Consider the following 22,029-nt stretch of genomic DNA (forward strand, 5'->3'; position numbering starts at 1 on the left):
TCCTTGAGCCCTGCCATACCACCACTTACTTTTTACTTTAAAATCTTAGTTGTTTTAAATCTTCCTACGTTCAGAAGTTGCAGACATTTCCAATGCCAAATAGAAAAAGAAAAAAATACAGCAAATAAAGGAAGAAAATTAACACAGAATTCAGTGTACGACCCAATTGTTTACTTCCAATATTGTTTGAAATGGTTTTAGTAGATTTTTAACAAGCAACTCAAAAAACATTCGTAGTGTCCTACCGTGAGCTTAGTATAGGACCCCAAAGTCAAATAAGCTCTTTTCCCTGCCTTCTATTACATCTGACTTGATCCTTAATTATTCTCAAACTCATGAAGGCTTTTCAATGGGAGAAAAAAAATCATGTACAGAAATAGTGATGGAAGAGTCTTTGTTCAGTGTAAACAAACTTAGTTGCTGCATACTGTTCTGAGAAAGTCACTGTTAATAATTATTGGATCCAGGGAGCTTGCATTCAGATTCTGTAACATTTATTGAGGATCGAGCACTTTGCTCAGCTTAGGAAAAACCAGCATCCTCTGCTTGATACCCTCTCCTTAAAGGGCTGATGAGCATGGGAATGGGATCCTAGCAATGCCGTCAAGCCAATAGAACCACCACTAGCTTGGCCAAAAATAATTGCTGAGGGTCCTAGACCCTCAAGGTCCATAGTGAAAATATTCTCTTAACATGGCTGAAAACAGCTCATTTTTCAAATTCTTTTGGCTGCTTTATCTTTCCTCGGTTCTATGCTGAGCGAACTTGAGCTGAAGGCGTTGGTTGTGCTATAGATGTGATCATACTAACCCAGCCCCACTCTCCTGAAGCTGCGAGTGCAGGGCATCCTAGAAGCCACCTGCATCCAATCACTGGATGCTGCTCAGGACACTTATTACATCCATCTCTTCCACTCCATCCCTAGTACAAGTGCAAACCATCCTCTGTCTCACATGGATAATTGCAACAGCTTCCTGATCAGTAGCCCTAACTCTCCCTTCAATCTGTGGCCCACACCGAAGTTGGACAGATGTACAGAAAACAGAAAACCAACCACGTTTCCACTGCTTAAAATTGGTCCCCACATTCTACGGAGAGTCTAGAAAGTGAAGTCCCATCTATTTCAAATGGATCCAAGTCTCTGCAGGATCTGGCTTCTACCTTCCTCTCTAAACTCATTCCCTCATTCATCTCTTCTCACCTTACACGTTTCTAAGAAACACACTCTTGTATTCCTCCCCAAACGCTAGGCTGTGTCATGGCCCTGTGCCTTTTTTCATATTAGCCACTCCGCTGGGAACATTCTTCCCCCCTTTCTCATGGATCAGTTGTCATTCATTCTTTGAGTCTAGTACAGCATTATTTCTCCCAAGACTCCCCACTCTGAGCCTTGAGGTTGGTTCCTTCTTTTGTCAAAGCACTCAGGGTTTAGCTGATTGGCATCGGTGTGGCTGCCCTATTACACCAGAAATAACCTCAACCACTAGAACGCACATCTCTTTACATCCCCAGTAACTAGCACATTTAGAACACATAGAGGATGTCCAATAGATGTCTGTTTAACTAAACAAAAAAAAAATTAAATTTGATTTCATGAAACTAGATGTTAAAGAACTGATATTAACTCATAAGCATAATAACCTCTTTCTTATCCAAAAATTCAGAAACTGTTTAAATAAGCTGTTCCAGAATTTTTCTAGCAATCAAGCTTACCAGTTTGTTTCCAGAATCTATTTTCTCTTCTGAGGTAACTGAAAAAACATTTTCCAGTCTTCCATCTTTTGGCATCTATTCTGTTTTGGGTAGTTTGTCCAAGTTTACCAACAGTATTTCTGTCACTTCACCTGCAAGTCCTCTTTGGATCTTGGCATGAAATTTCTCTGAATCTGGACATTGAACTCATTTTTAAATGATGGTCATATCTCTTTTGAAAGCTTTACCTTGTCATATTTCTCTTTTTTATTTCCATTTAAAGAACATTCTCTCTTAAAGGAGATAAAAACACATCTATAGCATCCATTTAACGTAAGTATCATGTGGTCAAAACATCATACTCTCATAACTGCCCGCCCTTAAGAATTATTGCCAACACCTCAGTTTTTTTAGACAGAGCTAGGGTGAAGATGACTTGGAGATAGTGCTCTTTTCTCTATTTCAACAAACTTCCTGATGCTCAATATACAGAGCATCTCAGAAGAGTTTCATGATTTTTCTTCTAAGTGACACTTGTTCTCCTCTTACATCGTGTATCTTACTGTACTCCGAGAAGCTTGATTCTTACATTTTTTCTCTGAACATAACTCAAATTTTTTTTTAATCTTTCTTACCTCTCTCCCTTCCCCAATACCACACAGAGTAATTTCTGTGCTAAAAAAGATCACTTGGTCCCAGCTTAAAAAAAAAAACAAAAAACACTTTTGTAATAAGCTCAAAGTATATCAGAAGTGAGTTAAAATTATCCACTTGACAAATTCTTGAGTACTTATAATATACCAGCCGATGTGCTTCTAAGGATATAAAGACATAAAGACGTGTGGAATGTGGTCCCTGATCTTGAGATGCTTCTAGAGCTCTGATAAAAACAAAGAACGGTGTATAAGAATGGTGGCTTTAATATTTTAGCTTTTCAAAGAGGTGCTAAATCACAAGGCCATTTGGGGAGTGTAACGTGTGTCACCTACACTGTGGCAGATACAGAGAACTGGGGTCTGGCTCTACCTGGAAAGTCTCAGTGTAGGAGATAAGCTGATTGGCTGCTTTGATGGATGAGCAAAAAAGAGGGAGTGCATTAGGATTAGGCAGTATTCCTAGGGTTTATCAAGGCAAAGGATGCAGGAGGGTTGCCGTGGACCAGAAGTGAGCCATGCACACAATAGAGAGCCAGAATGGAACCATCTTAGCTCTTGTCCAAAAGCGCCATCTAGAGGGATGAACAATCCCCAGCACAAGTATTGCCGAATGCTGATGGTTGAGGAAGAATTAAGTGACCAGCCAGGATAGGGATGTGGTCATCCTCATCAAGGGAATTGCAGATGAGAAATACAACTATGGGAACAAGAGATCTCCAAAGAACACACAAAAGTGCCCATGAGAAACAGAATCCGCTTTCTTCCATCTTCTAAGATCCGAGAATGTGATCACCGTGATAAAAACCCATCAAGAAAGACCTTTCCTGCTCCCCTTGCCTCTCTTCCCTCTTTCTTGTCCCAGGCTTGGAGGTATCAGAAACATCTATTAGCAACAGTGGGGGAATTGAGTGAAACTTCTGGGTCAAAAGAGAGGATGGGGGCTTCCCTGGTGGCGCGGTGGTTGAGAGTCCGCCTGCCGATGCGGGAGACACGGGTTCGTGCCCCAGTCCGGGAAGATCCCACATGCCGCAGAGCGGCTGGGCCCGTGAGCCATGGCCGCTGAGCCTGCGTGTCCGGTGCCTGTGCTCCGCAACGGGAGAGGCCACAACAGTGAGAGGCCCGCGTACCGCAAAAAAAAAAAAAGAGAGGATGATCACCCCACCCTTCTCTGAGTGCAGGCCCCTACCTGTAGTGCACCTGAAGACAGCAACTAGCAAGTGTGACCCATCACTGCAGTTATAGAGCAATGCAAACTGTCAGGGGAGCACGGGGTAAGGAACAACTAACCTCTTAAGGGCATATATGGCCTCCCAAAGCAGGTAACCCAATCAAAGTCTTACAGAAGGACTGTGTGAAATTAACATGTTGGGAAGGGAGTTTCAGCTCAGAGAACATCACCAGCGAAGATGGAGGCCATGACCATGTGCTGTGCTGGCTCATGGAGAGCTAGTGTAACTGGAACACAGGGCACAGGGTCAGGTGTCATACATTATGACTCCAGAAAGAATGGACTCAAGTCAGATTATGAGAGCTCTTATACACCATGGTCAAAGTTTTGGTAAAACTCTCCACAGCACAAAGAGATCTACTAAAATACATCCTGAGCAAATAGTACTTATTACTTTGGATTTCTACCTTCCAAAATTTAAACTTCATTCCAATATGCTTCTACGTTGCATTGTGTTTCCCAAGGTATCATCTTTGTAATGTTGATTTTCCATTTACTGTCTCAGGAGTCATGCCTCCGTGGTGAAGCTGCTGCCTGGTGTTTACGGTTGTTTGCCTCTGGATTTCACAGTCCAAAGAAAAACATTCATTTCCAAACCTTTTTCGTGACAGTCTATCTAGTGTAACAGCTAAACCTTGTGTAAGCTTTGAAGAGTCAGCTAAGTTCATAGGCTGCTTTTTAGAACTGGGAGAACTGGAGATGGATGGGTTTGTCTGCTTGGCCGAATCTTGACTTTCTCATTGTCAAGCTTTTCCTCGCATCAGATGTGCTGTTCTCTTCCACGTACCCTCAGAGTCTGATGCCTGCCCCAGCTGCCTTCAGCCTTCTCTTTCTGGGGGGGGGGCCTTTTCTGTCTCTGGGGGTAGCATTTCTGGCATCTCAGCTAACAGGATCCCCAGAATTTCTATCTGTCTTTGTAATAAGCAAATGTTATGGTAAAAGGCACAGCCGCAGCCCCCAAATTCAGACCCCTGGCTGGGCTGCCCCTCAACACGAAGGGCACTTCTCTCCTGAGAAAAAGCCTCCTGAATTCCCCACTATCTTTTCCCAAACAATAGCTGACTTTACCTGCGTTACAAGCTAGTTGGCCAGTTTTTCCCAGTTGGGAAATTTCTTTGTGCCCCAGCTATCTCTTAAAGCAGAAAAATGAATAGAATTCTAACTGATTTTATCTCACTGCACTTCCTGGAATCAAAGCCATGGCATGTGACTCCTTGATGTGTATTTTTGTGTGTGTTTTGCTTGTTTTTCGTCGAGCCTGTGGGAACTGTCATGTCTGATGATTGTGACAAACACCCAGGCTCCCACAGGGTCAGAGGAGAGGAGGCCTGGGAGGCTGAAGCAGTCTTAGTTTGTCCTTTTATGTCTCCCTAGAGCCTGCCCTGCACTTTGGTGTTGATGAAAGTGCTGGCTCCATGGAGGTTTGTGTCTGGAGAACAGGCATTGACCTTTCCCGAGTGTCCTCTGTCACCGTGCGCTCCAGGAAGACAGAGCCAGCACCAGCAGAAGGTGAGCGGGCCATTTTAAAATGTATCATTATCATGACATGAGTATAGGGTAAGGTCTAGTCTGTCAGTGTAGCATGCCTAGTCTTTGTGGATGGGCTCTGATTTAAAGTTTCTCCTACCTGGGCACATAGAATGACTTCTGCTCTTTATAAAATAAATAGAATATTCATTCAGCGACCTTTATGATTTGTTCATTAACCACTTGCCTGGAACCAAATTAATCTTCCAAAGTTGAGAAGATTTGTAGATACCATAAGCTGCTCATAAACAGTATTTCAGATCAAGGCATACCTGTGGTGGCTGAGCAGGTCCCAACTCCTGGGTGAATCCAGGCATCTGTTAGCTCCTAGGAGGGTAGGACGGTCTCACTTCTGATTCTTGGACATTTTCCTTGGCTTCAAGCAGCATGTCCTCATGTCCCACTCCCTTTTGCCTTTCTTGATGTGGACAATCAAAGCCTGGTTGGCAGTGGAGCTAAATGGTTCTGAACACCACTTCCCCTGGTGAGCCTGTCAGCTGCTTTACCAGAAAAAAAAAAAACAAACAAACAAAAAAAAATAAAAAGCACAGGATTCAGGAAAAGAAAGGGAAATTTCCATCTACGTTGATACCCACATTTTTTCATTTGCTAACAGGGACATTTTAGTCTCCTGGGATGTGGACAGGCAGCAGAGTTAAGGATTAGCATCGTATACATCCAAGATGCATGAGAATATGTAAAGATAAAAACTAAATAAAAGCACAAGTCCTGCAAATAAAACTCAGCAGTCTAAAACGTACATGAACTGACAAGACAAAAAGGGAAAATGTATCTATGAAAATGTGAACCCAGTTTCAGCATGTACCCCAGAAACAGTTAAGGAAACTAAAGACAGCTTTACAGCCCAGAGCTTGCTCTTGGGAGAATTAACATGTTATAACACTTCAGGGAATATATCACATCATACTGTACAGGATACCAGTGATGATCCTTAAAGTTCTTTTGTTGTTGTTTTGCTCTTTTTTTTTCTTGCTTTCCTTTCTTTCTCGTAATTTTCAGACAGAGCTATTTCTCACTCTATATGTATTTGTTGGGCTTCCCTGGTGGTGCAGTGGTTGAGAGTCCGCCTGCTGATGCAGGGGACACGGGCTCGTGCCCCGGTCCGGGAAGATCCCACATGCCGTGGAGCGGCTGGGCACGTGAGCCATGGCCGCTGAGCCTGCGCATCCAGAGCCTGTGCTCCGCAATGGGAGAGGCCACAACAGTGAGAGGCCCACGTACCACAAACAAACAAACAAACAAAAAACTTAGAATGCAACTCCTACAGAGACATTCTCCTCTATACTCACAGTACAAGCATAAAATCAGGAAATTAACTGATACATTACCACAATCTCATCTTCAGGCGTCATTCAAGTTCCACCCGTTGTCCCCCAAATCATAGCAAAACAATCCAGTTCAGAATCACACATTGTATTTAGTCATCATGTCTTTCAGTTTTCTTCCATCTGGACAGTTCCTTGTCTTTCCTTGACTTTCATGACTTTGATATTTTTCAAGATTACAAACCAGGGGGAAGGGATAAATTAGGAGTTTGGGATTAACATATACACACTACTATATATAAAATAGATAACCAACAAGGGCCTACTCTATAGCACAGGGAACTCAGTATTCTGTAATAACCGATATGGGAAAAGAATCTGAAAAAAATAGATATATGTATATGTACAACTGAATCACTTTGCTGTACACCTGAAACTAACACAACATTGTAAATCAACTATGCTCCAATATAAACTAAAAATTAAAAAAAAAAAAGATTACAAACCAGTTTTGTAAAATATCCCCCAGTTTGGGCTTGTCTGATGTTTCCTCATAATCAGATTCAGGCTATGCATCTCCAGCAGGAATATCACAGAGATGGTACTGCATTCTCATTGCATTCTACCCAATTGCACACAATTTCAATTTATCCCACTGTTGGTGGTATTAACTTTGACCACTCGGTTAAAGTGGTACCTGCCAGGTTTCTTTACTATAAAGTTACTTTTCTTCCTTTGCAATTAAGAAGACTTTTGTGGAGAGATACTTTAAGACAATGTAAATATTCTATTCCTCCATTTATTTATATATTTATCTATATCACTCAGGGTTTCCTATTTTAGTCTCTTAATTATAATTTGTCATGACATTGGATGCCTTTTTAAATAAGTAGCAAAGAAGCGATATGATCAGGTGAGCCAGCTTGCAAAATGATTAATAACCCAGAAAATAGCAGAACCTTCATGGCTGAGTAAATAGAGCGGAATGTTGTAAGGTTAAACCAGAGGTCTGGCAAAGGTGAATGAGTGAAACCTAGTCAAAATAAAAGTCATGATCATCATCTTAACAGTTCCAAATAGAAAAGGGAAATGCTTTCATTACAAATTGAATTTGCCTTCAGAGAGCCGTTAGTCTATAGTGGGATTTTTATGGAAGTGCTTGGAAGGTGATGGAGAGCATGTGGTGACAGATCACTGGCTATTGAGGCATTTGGTAGAATATGGAAATTTCCCCTTTCTGAGGATCAAGCCAAAAAAATATGTGTCTGAAAGTGCTGTGTACATAGAAGAATGCTACAGACATTCTCTGAATTTTTTTTTCTCTGAAGGAAAACTTCTGGCAGTGAATTCTGCAGTCTCACTCTTGGCTTTCCTTTCCCACTAGCGGGACTAGACTATGTTGGCATCAGCCAAAAACTGGTCTTCACTCCAGGAGTGTGTGTTGAGATGTTCCAACTGACAATCCTTGATGACCTAGGACAGCCCATCTCAGAGGGTCCAGAGAGGTTTGAATTACTTCTCCAGATGCCTCTGGGCACAGCAACTGGAGAACCCAGTAAAACCACCATTTTCATCAATGACACCGTCACTGACTCTAAACAGAGCGCTTGTCATTCTTTTGATTGAAAGACTTCAAGGGAGGGGAAACAGCCAAAACACATCTCCTAACAACAGTTTCCAGATCTTAGCAACTCCAGGATATCAGTGGTATTGAACTGACATTGGTGTTACATATATTCTGGTGATATGTGCAAATCTAGTTTATGTAACTGTATGAATATGTACAAACAGAGAAAGGATCCAGCTGACAAAGGATTGTTAGACCGTGCTCTTTGTTTTTTTCTATTTTCTTTTACTTTGTTACCAAGGCCAGTGAAACCCACTGTCCTCAATTAAATCAACAGTTAAGAATAAAAGGGTCGACCTTTCTTTGCTGATTCATGCTGGACAGGAAGCACTTTTCAACTGTAGAGATACCCTCATCCTCTGTCAGTTTTTCTGGTTATAGTGCTGAGTGACCTTACTGAGATTTGCAGATAAGCCTAAACCTCCTTTTTGCCAGTTGCTCAGTTTTCCTCCACAAGTCTTTATCAGGGCTACTTAGAAGGGAAATCCTTTCATCAACTCTCCCTTCTTTTGCAAACTCCTTTATAAAAGAAGATAATAAACAATAAATTGTAAAAATGCAAGTATCATAAGAGAGAACAAAGAAAATTTAAAGAGTTGTAAAATCTTCAAACTGCCAATTGCTTCTTTACTCATTTTAAGCTGACAATATAAATCACCATTATTGTGCCTCAGCTAATATACATAAATTAGAGTTTCCAAACTATTTTGAAAACCACATCTTTGTGCCCCATCATTATCTTTTAGGTATTTCTTGTAAAAACACTTTTTAAATTTGTATTACAGACATGACTTAACGTATTCTCAAGCCAACATGGCACATGACAGAAGCCATTTCAAGAAGTCATCTCCTGGTACCAGCTCACACTGGTCAGAATGGCCATCATCAAAAAGTCTACAAATAACAAATGCTGGAGAGGTGTGGAGAAAAGAGAACCCTCCTACACTGTTGGTGGGAATGTAAATTGGTGCAGCCACTGTGGAGAGCAGTATGGAGGTTCCTCAGAAAACTAAAAATAGAGTTGCCGTATGATCCAGCAATCCCACTCCTGGGCATATATCCAGACAAAACTGTAATTCGAAAAGATACATGCACCTGTATGTTCATAGCAGCACTATTCACAATAGCCAAGACATGGAAACAATGTAAATGTCCATCAACAAATGAATGGATAAAGAAGATGTGGTACATATACACAATGGAATACTACTCAGCCATACAAAAGAATGAAATAATGCCATTTGCAGCAACATGAATGGACCTAAAGATTATCATACTAAGTGAAGTCGGAAACAGAAAAACAAATACCATATGATATCACTTATATGTGGAATCTAAAATATGACACAAATGAACTTATTTACAAAACAGAAACAGACTCACAGACATAGAGAACAGACCTGTGGCTACCAAGGGGGAGGGTGGGTGGGGGAGGGATGGATTGGGAATTTGGGGTTAGCAGATGTAAACTATTATATATAGGGTGGATAAACAACAAGATTCTACTGTATAACACAGGGAACTATATTCAATATGCTATAATAAACCATAATGGAAAAGAATTTGAAAAATAATATATATGTGTATATATATATGTATAAATGAATCACTTTGCTGTACACCAGAAAGTAACACAACATTGTATTATTTGATAAAAAATAAATTAAAAAAACTACAAATGCAACAAAAAAAAAAGAAGCAGCAGCCATCTCCCAAAATACTGAGCAAGTGTAAGAAGGCTCTTGACTACCATGGGGTCTGAATATATAGGTAGAGAAGTCGTTCTCTCCCATCAGCCCAGGTTTTGCTTCATTGCTAGACAACATCAGCTTCGCCAACCAGAGAGGAGATTTCTCCAAGCTACTTCACAACTCTTCACCTCACTTCTCCCTCTGTAAAATGAGAAGTTTGCACTCCATTTCTGTTAAGATCCCTTTCAGTTCTAATTCCTGTCTGAGTAAATATCTACCAACAGAAAGTCACCCTCATCTTCCAATTTTCCCAACCACCACAATCAAAAATCTTTTAAACTCAAATTCAACAAACACTTACTGGCCTTCTCCAGCATGTCAGAGAGATATGGATCCTTCATAAATGTTTAAAAAAATAATAATAATGAGAAAACTACGTCTTGGCCATGATAACTCTCAGATACACCCAACAGGTCCTACTGATGCCCTGACTTAGTCTCCAAATGAAGCAACCAATTTGACCTTCCCACTGAGTACTTCTGTGCCCAGGAGAAATTCACATTATCAGCCTTGTTAAAAAAAAAAAAAAAAAAAAAAAGCCATGGAGGATTCTATTTTGCACCTGAAATTAATCCTAGCCTTTCAGTGTTTTGCAGAAAATCACTCTCTTTCTCTCTCTTATTCTGTCTTTTGTTAAGGAATTACATTCAGATGAATGCAGTGCTTATGCATACATCTTTTTTTCTGGGTGCCATTACCCACAGCGATTTCTATGAAGTTGATCTGTTACATTCCCAGTTTCCTCCCAGTAAGACATGCCAGGGAAGCAAAACTAAGTTTTTTAGGCTTCTAGGATAAAAACTAGTGTATTCTAGATACAACCTACGGTGTATTCGGTAGCTGGGTAATGAAGGTGATCTAACGGCTTAAAAGAGTGAAACATGCCTCATTTCCTACTAAGAAAGGAACTACACACTATGGAAAATTGGGCTCATTTTCACTCTTCACATATTCTTCCCCGGGATAACATTTTTATGGAGAAAAAGCATATACATTTTTCCTCATTTAATATTTTAGTTTTCTTAGGGATTTGGAAGGCATAATGGAGATATACCAGATGCCCATGATGTCACTGTTACTGTGTAAACTATCAATGGAAAGATGTTGTACATTTCATTCCAGCACCCAGTGCCAAATTTAAGGAGCCCACATACAGGGTGAATGAAAAAGGCATCTAAGGGCATTCACTTCCCATAGTGGAGACACCAGCCACAGGTCCTTGCTGTGCTGCTACACCCACCAGGGCTCAGGTGATGACAGAGGATGACTCCACAACTAGTTTTCTGCCAGGTAAGCATTCTAAAATTTATTTGACACTAGTCACCCCAATATTGCTACTAACCTTTTTTATAATAATGCATAATAAGAAACCTAAATGTCCAGTACTCAGGAAATAGTTCATTGAATCATGATAGCCACTTCATAGCATAATGAATTCTAGATTATCAGTGATCATGTTGCTACTGCAAGCCTTAAAAAATATGGAAAAAACTGGGCTTCCCTGGTGGCGCAGTGGTTGAGAGTCTGCCCGCCAATGCAGGGGACACGGGTTCGTGCCCCAGTCCGGGAAGATCCCACATGCCGCGGAGCGGCTGGGCCCGTGAGCCATGGCCGCTGAGCCTGCGCGTCCGGAGCCTGTGCTCCGCAACGGGAGAGGCCACAACAGTGAGAGGCCCGCGTACTGAAAAAATATATATATATATGGAAAAAACTAAAAGGACATGCCTCGAAAAGATAAGAACTTTGTGTTAGGGTAATGAGATTATCAGTAATTTTTTCCAAACTTACTGTATAGTTCTATTGGTAAACACATCTCTTCAATGGCAAGTTGTTGCTATTTATGAAATTAAGGAAATTAAACAGGTTGTAATGACTTCTCTCTACTGTATTATCACAACTTGGGACAGAGTCGTATGGGGTCCCTTTGGGAACATTAGCTCTGACTTTAGAAAAATGAGCCAGACACCAAGAAGTATATGCAAGCCATCAAAACTAAGTACAATAGAAGTGAAAAGAAAAAGAAAAGGTAAGTGGAGTTCAGTAACTGGGCTTCACTGAATGTGTCTCTAAACATTGGGAGGTAAGACAAAGGAAACGAAACAAACTGAATTTGACAGGTGTAGCAGGCTGAGTAACGGCCCCCAAAGAATTCAGGTCCTAATCCATGGAACCCGTAAGCCCTATAGCTCATATGGGAAAAGCATCTTTGCCGATAGGATTAAGTTAAGGATTCTGAGGTGGGAAGATAATCCTGGGGCACCCTAACTGTATTGACAAGTGTCCTTATAGGAAGGAATCGGTGGAGATGACACAGAAAAGAAGGCAATGTGACCATAAAAGCAGAGATTGGAGTGACAAGCCATGGACGGTTGGCAGAGGCAAGAAGTGGATCCTCCTCTAGAGCCCCTGGAAGAAGTGCAGCCCCACCAATGCCTTTAACGATAGCTTCCAAACTCCCACCCCCTTATAATTTCTCTTACTGTGTTAACTTCCTCAAAGCAGATTTCTTTTTTCAAAGTTCGCAACTTGAAGAGAGTGGTACATACATACGATTTATACTGTCGGATCAAGAAAGAGTGCCAACAGAGGGAATTCCCTGGAGGTCCAGTGCTTAGGACTTGGCACTCTCACTGCTGTGGCCTGGGTTCATTCCCTGGTCAGGGGACTAAGATCCCGCAAGCTTGCAGCCAAAAAAAAAAGAGAAGAAGAGTGCAAACAGAGCGTTTGGAAAGAGGAGTCCGGAATATTATCAGTCCGCACTCTCCTTAGCTGGGGGCAAAGCCTTCAAATGCAGAAGAGCCAATCCTGAGTTCCCGACTCTATCTCCAGATATACCTGCTGATAAAAACAAGGGCACTCATATTCAGCATATCACCCCGAACCTTTTAAAAAAGCCAGCTTCCTCCAGACTTGTTCCCAGGTGGCGCAGCTCATGGGACTAGAAACTATAGGTATGGATCCTCCAAGCAGCACCATGTCCATTTGGGGGACGCAGCTCCAGTTCCTGAGCTGGCTCATGTTACTGACTTCCCTTCTACTCAGACATAAGGTTGATGTCGCAGATCAGAAAAATGACCAATCTGTAAGCTACTTTAACAGCAACCAGACAGTAACTCCACTCAGTAGTTATGGTGACTCCTCAGAAGTCTACCATGCCGCAAGCTGACCTTGACCATCTCTAGCAGCAGATATTGTCGTCAGTGCGTCAACAGGGGGACAAAAGTTTCTGACTTCAAACCAGATCAACCAAGTATCGAAAGAGACAACATACAGCAGGACAAATGTGCTGAGAATAACTTTTGATGTTAAAAATGGTCCTTCCTGTGAAAGAGATGACACACTCACCCAAAACCCTTCTGTCACCACGTCTGGTTCTTTAACCACTGTTTGTACATCATCCCTATAAGGAGAGGTGGCTTATAGCTCTACCCATGAACGCCTCACCTTCGTTATAAAAATGAGATGACTCAGGCATGATTCATTTAATGACCCACACACTCAGCCTGCTTCCTTTTATAGTCTCATAATTGGATTTATAAATTTATAAATGTGAGTAGAAAAAAGCAAGTCACGATCCAAAGTTATGTAACATTTGTTCCCTTTAAAGGAAGGAGAAACCAACAAGTATAGTGAGAGGTACTAACCCAGTGCATCTCAAACTTCAGTATGCATCACCTGGAGAGCCCCCAACCTCGCTTCTCATTCAGCAGAATGGAGTGTGATCTGATCTGAGCAATTGTAATTTTAACAAGCTCCCAGGTGCTGCCACTGCTGCTGGTCCTCGGACCACTTGCTGCTCCAATGTAATTGAGATGTGGTGACTTAAATGCTAGTATATTACAGCTCACCAGAGGAACCCCTGCTAAAACTATCTGCAGATCCAAAATTCAACATAAAAGCATTTTCTCTGAAATAGTATTGAATGATCTTCCTGACCTAAACTAAAAGATCTGTTACCCTGATGATGTCATGTTAATATATCTGTTAAACAACTATTAAGGTTTCATTTTATTTTACTTTGGCAGTTTAAGGCAGTGCTTTTCAAAATTTCCCGTGCATATGAATCACCTTTGAGGGTCTTATTAAAATGCAGATTTTAATTCAGCAGGTCTGGCATGATGCCTTAGATTCTACATTTCTTACAAGCTCCCAGGTGAAGGTTTTAGTTTACCACTGCAAGTCCGAAGATTACTGATATCTCCATTTTCAAAATACATCAGATTCAGGGTGATACTTTTTTCCAAGTGCAACTTGCAGTACTGAGTGATGCCTGAGATATAAGCAGAAAAGAAAAGTGGTTTGAGAAAGAGGTGTACATGGTGAGGACGTTAGAACACTACCCCGACTGCTTCTGCTGTCAAGGTTCGCCAGTGTTCAATGAGTGACTGCCTACACATAGGCAGTAATTCTAAAACTTGGTGCACAAATCCGAGTGTGAGGGCTGTGCAGGAGTATTCTGGCTCCAGATACAATGAGATAGGTTACACTATTATTTTCACAAAGAGCTGCCCCTGCCTTTAAAATGGTCATAGGAATCAGGACAACTGTGTTCTATGCCTGAAACAAGTGCATTATTGTGCACTTGATTCAACCTGTTCATACTTTTTCAACTTGAGCCTGCCTGCCCACTGAATTAATTCCCCCTGAGACACACTGACAGGAAGGGTCTGGTGTTAAGGGCTGGTGGCCTCTCAGAAATGGGATTTATAAATGTTCCTTAAAATGTTACTATACCTGAACTTATCTACCACACTGACATACTGATCTTTAAAAAATAGCAATATTTTTAAAATACACAAATACGAAATAAAATATTACAAAGCATAATCCTATTTGAGAAAAACAATTACTTGAAACCACCAACAAATTGGCAGGTTAATTGGTTAAAGTGTTAAATGTTAACATATTGACCCTTTTTACTATCTTATCATGTACCTGTTACACTTAACTGGACAGTATCCTTTTTTTTGAATTTTTTTATACAGCAGGTTCTTATTAGTTATCTATTTTATACATTAAGTGTATATGTGTCAATCCCAATCTCCCAATTCATACCACCACCACCCCCCAACCCCGCTTTCCCCCCTTGGCGTCCATACGTTTGTTCCTACACGTGTTGCTATTTCTGCCTTGCAAACCAGTTCATCTGCATTTTTCTAGATTCCACGTATATGCGTTAATATATTTTTCTGACTTACTTCACTGTGTATGACAGTCTCTAGATGCATCCACGTCTCTACAAATGACCCACTTTCGTTCCTTTTAATGGCTGAGTAATATTCCATTGTATATATGTACCACATCTTCTTTATCCATTCGTCTCATGATGAGCATTTAGGTTGCTTCCATGACCTAGCTATTGTAAATAGTGCTGCAGTGAACATCAGGGTGCACATGTCTTTTTGAATTATGGTTTTCTCTGGGTATATGCCCAGTACTGGGATTGCTGGGTCATATGGTAATTCTACTTTTAGTTTTTTAAGGAACCTCCATACTGTTCTCCATAGTGACTTTATCAATTTACATTCCCACCAACAGTGCAACAGGGTTCCCTTTTCTCCACACCGTCTCCAGCATTTGTTGTTCATAGATTTTCTGACGATGCCCATTCTAACAGGTGTGAAGTGGTATCTCATTGTAGTTTTGATTAGCATTTCTCTAATAATTAGTGATGTTGAGCAGCTTTTTATGTGCTTCTTGGCCATCTGTATGTCTTCTTTGGAGACATGTCTATTTAGGTCTTCTGCCCATTTTTGGATTGGGTTGTTTTTTAATATTGTAGACAGTATCCTTTAAAGACCAACATTTAGAGATCCATAAATGCCACTACCCTCAATTAGGGCTATTCAGTTCAGATTTCCTAAGGAAATAAACAAAACTTTAACACATTAAATTGAGCATATGTAACACTGCTACAAAATTAAAGCACACACCTTAAGTCTACTATATGAATATGAAATACCCTAAATTTTTTTTAAAAGTTTGCTATTAGAAAATTTTCCATTATCTTTTTTCTCCAAGGTTACATTAATATTTAAAAGACTGAAGTTAAAATGATTACATTTCATTAGTTTTACCTGTATATTTTCCCAATAGAATATAATCTTCCCAACAGAATAATATAGAGAGCCTTACTCAATTAACTATTAAATGAAGTACTCTGGGTAACAATAGACTGTGACCATGGTCACCTGTGTAAACACCCAGCCTCTTCTAGGCTGGCTTTAGGGACCATTCCTTCCACCTATTTAAGCCCTCCTATTCCTCAACTGGAAATTGCGGAAATCAACTGGAAATTGGGTTCCAATTTTGAGTCCACTCCAACCACCAATTCCTCTTTTAAAACAGTTGGGTTGAGCTTAGTTATCATTTTTCCTTCCCTTAACTAGCAGTATAAATAAAAACTTGGCTTTACTTTATTCTGGATAGACATACAAGAGTGATATCCTAATTGACCTGGGAAACACAAATGCCTCACACATTGGCTAAACCACAATGCTAAATTTAATATTGTTTCTTTCATGCTCTTTTCAAGTGTTTCCCTGTACACGTTCCCATGTCCCTGAGCTCTGAAGGGCTGGCACTAGGTTCCTTTTATATTTCCACTCTCAACCTCCTCCCACCTCCTCCACCACACATACACACACACACACACACACACACAAATTAGGCTGTGTTTTCTTCCTCTTTGAACTCACCACTTCCTTTGTGACCTCTGTAAAGTTTTCTTTGGCCTTATATTTTCCCAATTATTTCCTCCAAAATAAAGCCACCACTGTTAAGAATGATAGCTCTTTTCATGGAAGAAGTAACCATTCCTCACATTTTGCATATATTAGATCCATAATTGTTATTTTAAGAATCCAAGGCTATAAAGAAGTCAATTTGGGGGGAACACAAACCAAACCAAATTACTCCACAAATTGCCATAAACACTGCATTTTGCTTGACACTGATGGCGGCAATCCCACTTTTTAAAAGCAAGCAGTAGTAGTAATACTATAGAAATCACCCTTATAAATAAAAATCCCAATTATGTGTGGGCAAATGAAAGCAACTGATAGAAATCTGAGACGAAAAAATCCAATTAAGGAAAAAAGATAACGTCCTAAGGAAAAAAGCAAAAATCAAATGCGAGAAGAAAATTACAGCAATGGAAAGAAAAGACCACTTAAGGATTATAAAAGTTATATTTATTCACGATGCTACATTTATTGCATTCCCTTAGAAAAATGGAGACTATTTATGTACCCAATTTGCACATATAAAACTTTATACAAATTATGTGTAGCACATAAAGGCCTCTGGTACAGCTAAAATCCTGACACTACAATTTGGGTAATCCTGCTTCAGGGTCTCCAGTTTATCAAGTCTGTCCATAGAAAATAAAAACTGGAATTATAGTCAGTCTTGCTGCTCACACTTAGAAATTATTTTAAATATAATAAAATAAAATGTTCAATTACTCTAAAACCCAAAAAAGTAAACTGGAAGGGGATACATTTTACCAATTTCATTTTAACAGTATGACAAATTCACACCTTATTTTGGCTGGGTCTTTTTAAAAAAAAAAATCACCTTAGTTTTGACATTATCTTTCTAAGCTGTGGCTGCTTCAGAAGGTAATTTGTCAAAAATACTTACCAAACAATTAAAAAAAGTAATAATAATATTCCTTTTACAAAATGGTACAACAACACCTTAAGGAACCAGAAAACACTAAATGTCTTTGGCTATATAACTAAAAGGCCATTCTTCCAAACAGAATAGGGCATATTCACCTCAGAACCAACTACAGAAACAGAAAGCATAACAGAAATATGCATAGAATTTCATGAGAATTTGTCTTGCCTTTTTTTCCCATTCTACCCATATAATAAGCAAGGAGAATGCAATTTACATAATCTTCCCAGATGAGACTCAATAGCACTACAAAGATACCCAAACTTCTGCAAAGGCAAAGTGAATTAAAACAATTACACAACTAAGTGAAGACTGAAGGGACAAATGTTATTTGCAATTTTCTTTTTTTTAACTTGTTTGCTTCTTTTTAAGCCTTACAAGTGTAGAAATTATAGCTGATAAACAAAAGTCACAAGCCTCACAAATGGCACTATAATATAAAAATAAATCAAATGAAACATTTATTAATAAATGAAGCCTATTTTATTACTTCAAGTGTTAATGATAAAAAAATTTCAGCACAGCTGTTGCATTTAAAAAAGTGAAACTACATACTATGTTTCTAGCTTGGTAAACAGATGAACCTGATGTCTTTGAATGACATAACAATTGAGCATTGTACAGTACATCTTATGAGGACCCGTAAATTAAAGAACTACTGGTTTAAAGTTAGTGATTATGAAACAAATATGTATTCATAGTTTCAGCTTCTTTTTTCTTCCTCGGCCATCAGGTGCTCCATCCATTTTACGTTTCTGGGTCTACAAACAAACAGAAGGATTATCTTCATCACAAGAGTACTATTAACATGAAATATATTGGAAGACTCATGATAGCAATTTATTAATAACTGCCACTTAGTAACAGGTATTAATTTTCTTAACCAGAATAACTTAATTCTCCAAATAATCTTATCTACATATTTTACTAACATAAATACCTTAATGCTAATAATGAAGTAAATGAGTAATTCACAATTAGCAATAGTAAATCATTACACCAAACAAATGTATAACATGCCCTCTCATCAAAAGAAAGCAGTAATGAGAAATACTTTGTGAGTATACCAGACTTTCCTGATACGTTCACTTACGCATGACTATATAAATTATTATTAGATAACAGAATGACTTTTTTTCTTATAATTTTTGCCTTCACATTGCTAAGATATCATTGGTACAATAAATCAAAGTTTAGAAGTGAAGAGTAAAGGTTGTAAAGGCCACTGCTTTCCTAATATTTCTTTACATATTCTAAAATTATAACGTGTACTCTCAACATCAAGTGTAGGCTCTTGCCATTCACAAGACAGACCTTCCCATATTCTCACAAATCCCCATACTGTGAACTACCATCATAACATGATTTTCCCCACACAATGCAATCAAGTTTAATTTATACTTTTAAAGCAATTCAAGGCCATACTACTTACCAAAAAAAAAAAAACAAAAAAAAAACAAAGACTAACACATCAGTGATAGCCAAGTAATGTTCAAATTCTTGAAAAAAGTTAAGTTCCCCAAGAAAATATTTACATTTTCATGAGTACTTACTGAAGGTTTTGGTCCTCTTTTCTTTTTCTCTGCCTTCTCCTTTTCTTCTAGTTCCATGTTTTCCCTTTCAATCAAGGTAATTAAAGTGTTACACCTCCTCTGGAGCTCCTGAGTTACAAACAAAACTTTACATGGTAAACTTGTATTCTCCATCCATAAGTTTTCATGATTACAATTTCAAAACCAAAGGTATGTTTTAACAGTGTAATATCACTTATATACCCCCAACAGATAAAATTTTAAAAAGCAAAAGGAACTGATAATTTTCATACACAATCCATGTTAGGAGGATAAAAAAAGATATCTGTAAATTTTTCACTTCATTATTTAAGTGTTGTGTATTTTTCATAAATCCTTCCTTCACTTAGGAACTGAAGCAGTGAAAATGAACATCTCTTAATATATGCAATTCTGCTACTTAGTGTCTATGCCTGAAAACTGTCATCTACATCCAAAACTTAAAATTAACAGAGCACATATTTGAGGGTCAAAATCAACTAAAACTTAGTGGTAGTCAGTGTACCACCTGCCGTCTTTCCCAGTTTGGAAAAAATAGTCATAGAAATCTATGATGAGTTTTACCTCATCTCTCCCTAGCAATCTACACAGGCCCCAGAAAGGATTTTAAATTATAGTGTAGAAATAGTAAATACCCCTTAAGAAAACAGGAGTCCATTTGTATCACTGCTGGCTACCTACTGAGTAAAATTGTTTTTTTCCTCTCCTTGTCGTAAGTGACATTCTACACAAATGGTCACAATAAAATCATTTAAAAATATTATCGTATAATAGGACACAACCATATAAGGTTTGGAAATATTTGCAATAGTATATATAGAGAGAAGGTAGTACACTGCATCAAAGTTCTTTATTTCCTTTAACAGGTACACTGAGATACACATGCCAGAATGTGTTACAGATGTACTATGGTATGAATCTTCTTGGCTCTTAGAGAAGGACTATGCCTCAACTGTTTATCACAAGGGGCCATACGCATATTATTATTTTGTATGTGTGCCTTAACATGAAACACATTAGGAAATAACACGCAGTTTAGACCACGGTATTGTACCAGTAAATCAGTGTGACACTGCATCTTGTTTCACTCACCACAAAATCACTTATTAATTATATAAATTGTTCCTACTTTAAAAGACGTAATATAGAGCTTATAGCAACTGAATGTGTCTCCTCTAACTATATATTTATAATGCATTTATAGTGCAATATTTCCCAAACTAGGGTTTCATAAAACAGTAGCGTCCGTTGATGCTTACTGAAAAACACCCCTTCAGTGGTCACATTTAAAGACTAAACACTATCCCCCATCTTGAAGAGTGACAATGTATTTTAAATATACTGAGGTAAATCCTACTATAAAGTTGTTTAAACTTTGCTATCCTAGTACATCTCAAAATTAAGACTACAGAATTTTTTTGGCATTATCATCATCCTGAAGAACACAAGATGAAGCTAAAAACTCAAAGGTGGTAAAATATAGTAAGTCAGACAGAGAAAAAGACATATCATATGATATATGCGAAATCTAAAAAAACATGATACAAATGAACTTATTTACAAAACAGAAACAGACTCAAAGGCTTAGAGAACGAACTTATGGTTACCGGGGGGGAAGCGGGTATATTAGGGAGTATATGAGGGAAGTATATTAGGGAGTTTGGGATTGACATGGACACACGGCTATATTTAAAGTGGATAACCAACAAGGACCTACTGTGTAGCACAGGGAACTCTGCTCAATATTATGTAACAACCTAAATGGGAAAAGAATTTGAAGAAGAACAGATATATGTATAACTGAATCACTTCGCTCTATACCTGAAACTAACACAACATTGTTAATCAACTATACTCCAATATCAAATAAAAAGTTAAAAAAAAATACATAAGAGAAGAGCAATTCATCAAAGCTAAACTTTTCTGAATTCTGATTTTAGGTCATTACAAATGGAACTTGCTGATCAGAAACAGGTTGATATTGGGAATAAAAACAAAACCTAGGATTAAATCAGTATAGTGTTTTACTACATTAAGCTCTTTTTAAATAACTCAAACTCAGCATTCTGATGGGCAGATGCGTGAGTACAAGTCCTTTCTTTATAGAAATGTGTTCACTTATAAAACTAAAAGTCCAATTTTAAATTGTGATCATTACATTCAGAAGTTAAAATTGATGGTGACATTTCCTCCTACTTAGAACCAGATTAAAATTCACATAAAAAAATTAGTCCTATCATATATAGTGATGTTAAAAGATGTGCTATTAAACAATGGAAAAAATAAACTTTGTAAGTTACTTACGACATGAGGTTTTTAACTGTGGATGTGAACTGTTTCTTAAGGAACTGATTTAAACTGTGATACAAACAATATTGCAACAAAAATTTACTTCAAAGATACAGTTGAACCACAGTTTTCTCTTAACAGAATTTAAAAAGTTACCTTGAAGAATATTAAATAACCTACTTCCTTTGAACTGTCAGAGGAAGTTTAATTCTACTACATTACAGAAAAAGGCCCCCAGTACTCACCATTGCAGTTCTGGACTTTAGAAACCAGTCAAATCTGAACTGAGGAGAGTTGCGAATACACTGTCGCAATTCATCATAAACATTTTCTTTGTCAAATCCAAGCTTGTGAAGCATACAGATCAGAAAACGATCCTCTTCTTCAGTGTAGTTTTTTCCTTTGTTAGTACCATAAGATATTCTCAGCTGATGAAAAGGTGCTTTGTACCGTCCAATCTATGAAAATCAGATTTTATATTATATAAAATACAAATCCTATATAATCATGTTTCAAACTCGGCTTTAGTAAAGTTAGCTATAAATGTTGTATTTCACATCAACTTTCTATCCAAAGTCAGTTACATTGTAATCTTTGCTCTGAAACAACTTCAGTCAGAAATACAGACTCAGACTTTCTGGTACACCACACAGCAAAGAGCCAATCATAGTGACTCTGACCCAGATATATCAACTGAAATACTGAGGTAAATTCTGTTG

At 38.6% G+C, this 22,029-nt stretch overlaps 2 protein-coding genes across 2 annotated transcripts in view; one reads left to right on the forward strand and one right to left on the reverse strand.

Annotated features, from left to right (window-relative positions):
* Positions 1-8,015, forward strand: part of FREM3 (FRAS1 related extracellular matrix 3) — a gene marked incomplete at both ends in the record, with an annotated part of 36,654 nt that extends 28,639 nt beyond the window's left edge. The window contains 2 exon segments of the mRNA XM_079710061.1: positions 4,951-5,085; positions 7,774-8,015. Coding sequence (XP_079566187.1) covers positions 4,951-5,085; positions 7,774-8,015 — 377 coding nt within the window.
* A 9,895-nt stretch (positions 8,016-17,910) lies between these two features.
* SMARCA5 (SNF2 related chromatin remodeling ATPase 5) overlaps positions 17,911-22,029 on the reverse strand; it is a gene marked incomplete at its 5' end in the record, with an annotated part of 45,829 nt that continues 41,710 nt past the window's right edge. Inside the window, 3 exons of the mRNA XM_079714968.1 lie at positions 17,911-18,211; positions 19,004-19,111; positions 21,556-21,768. Of these exons, the coding sequence (XP_079571094.1) occupies positions 18,146-18,211; positions 19,004-19,111; positions 21,556-21,768 (387 nt within the window). The 3' untranslated portion in view covers positions 17,911-18,145. The remainder of the gene's footprint in view (positions 18,212-19,003; positions 19,112-21,555; positions 21,769-22,029) is intronic.

This window comes from Hyperoodon ampullatus, assembly GCF_949752795.1.
Source record: "Hyperoodon ampullatus genome assembly, chromosome: 1".
NCBI lineage: Eukaryota > Metazoa > Chordata > Mammalia > Artiodactyla > Ziphiidae > Hyperoodon > Hyperoodon ampullatus.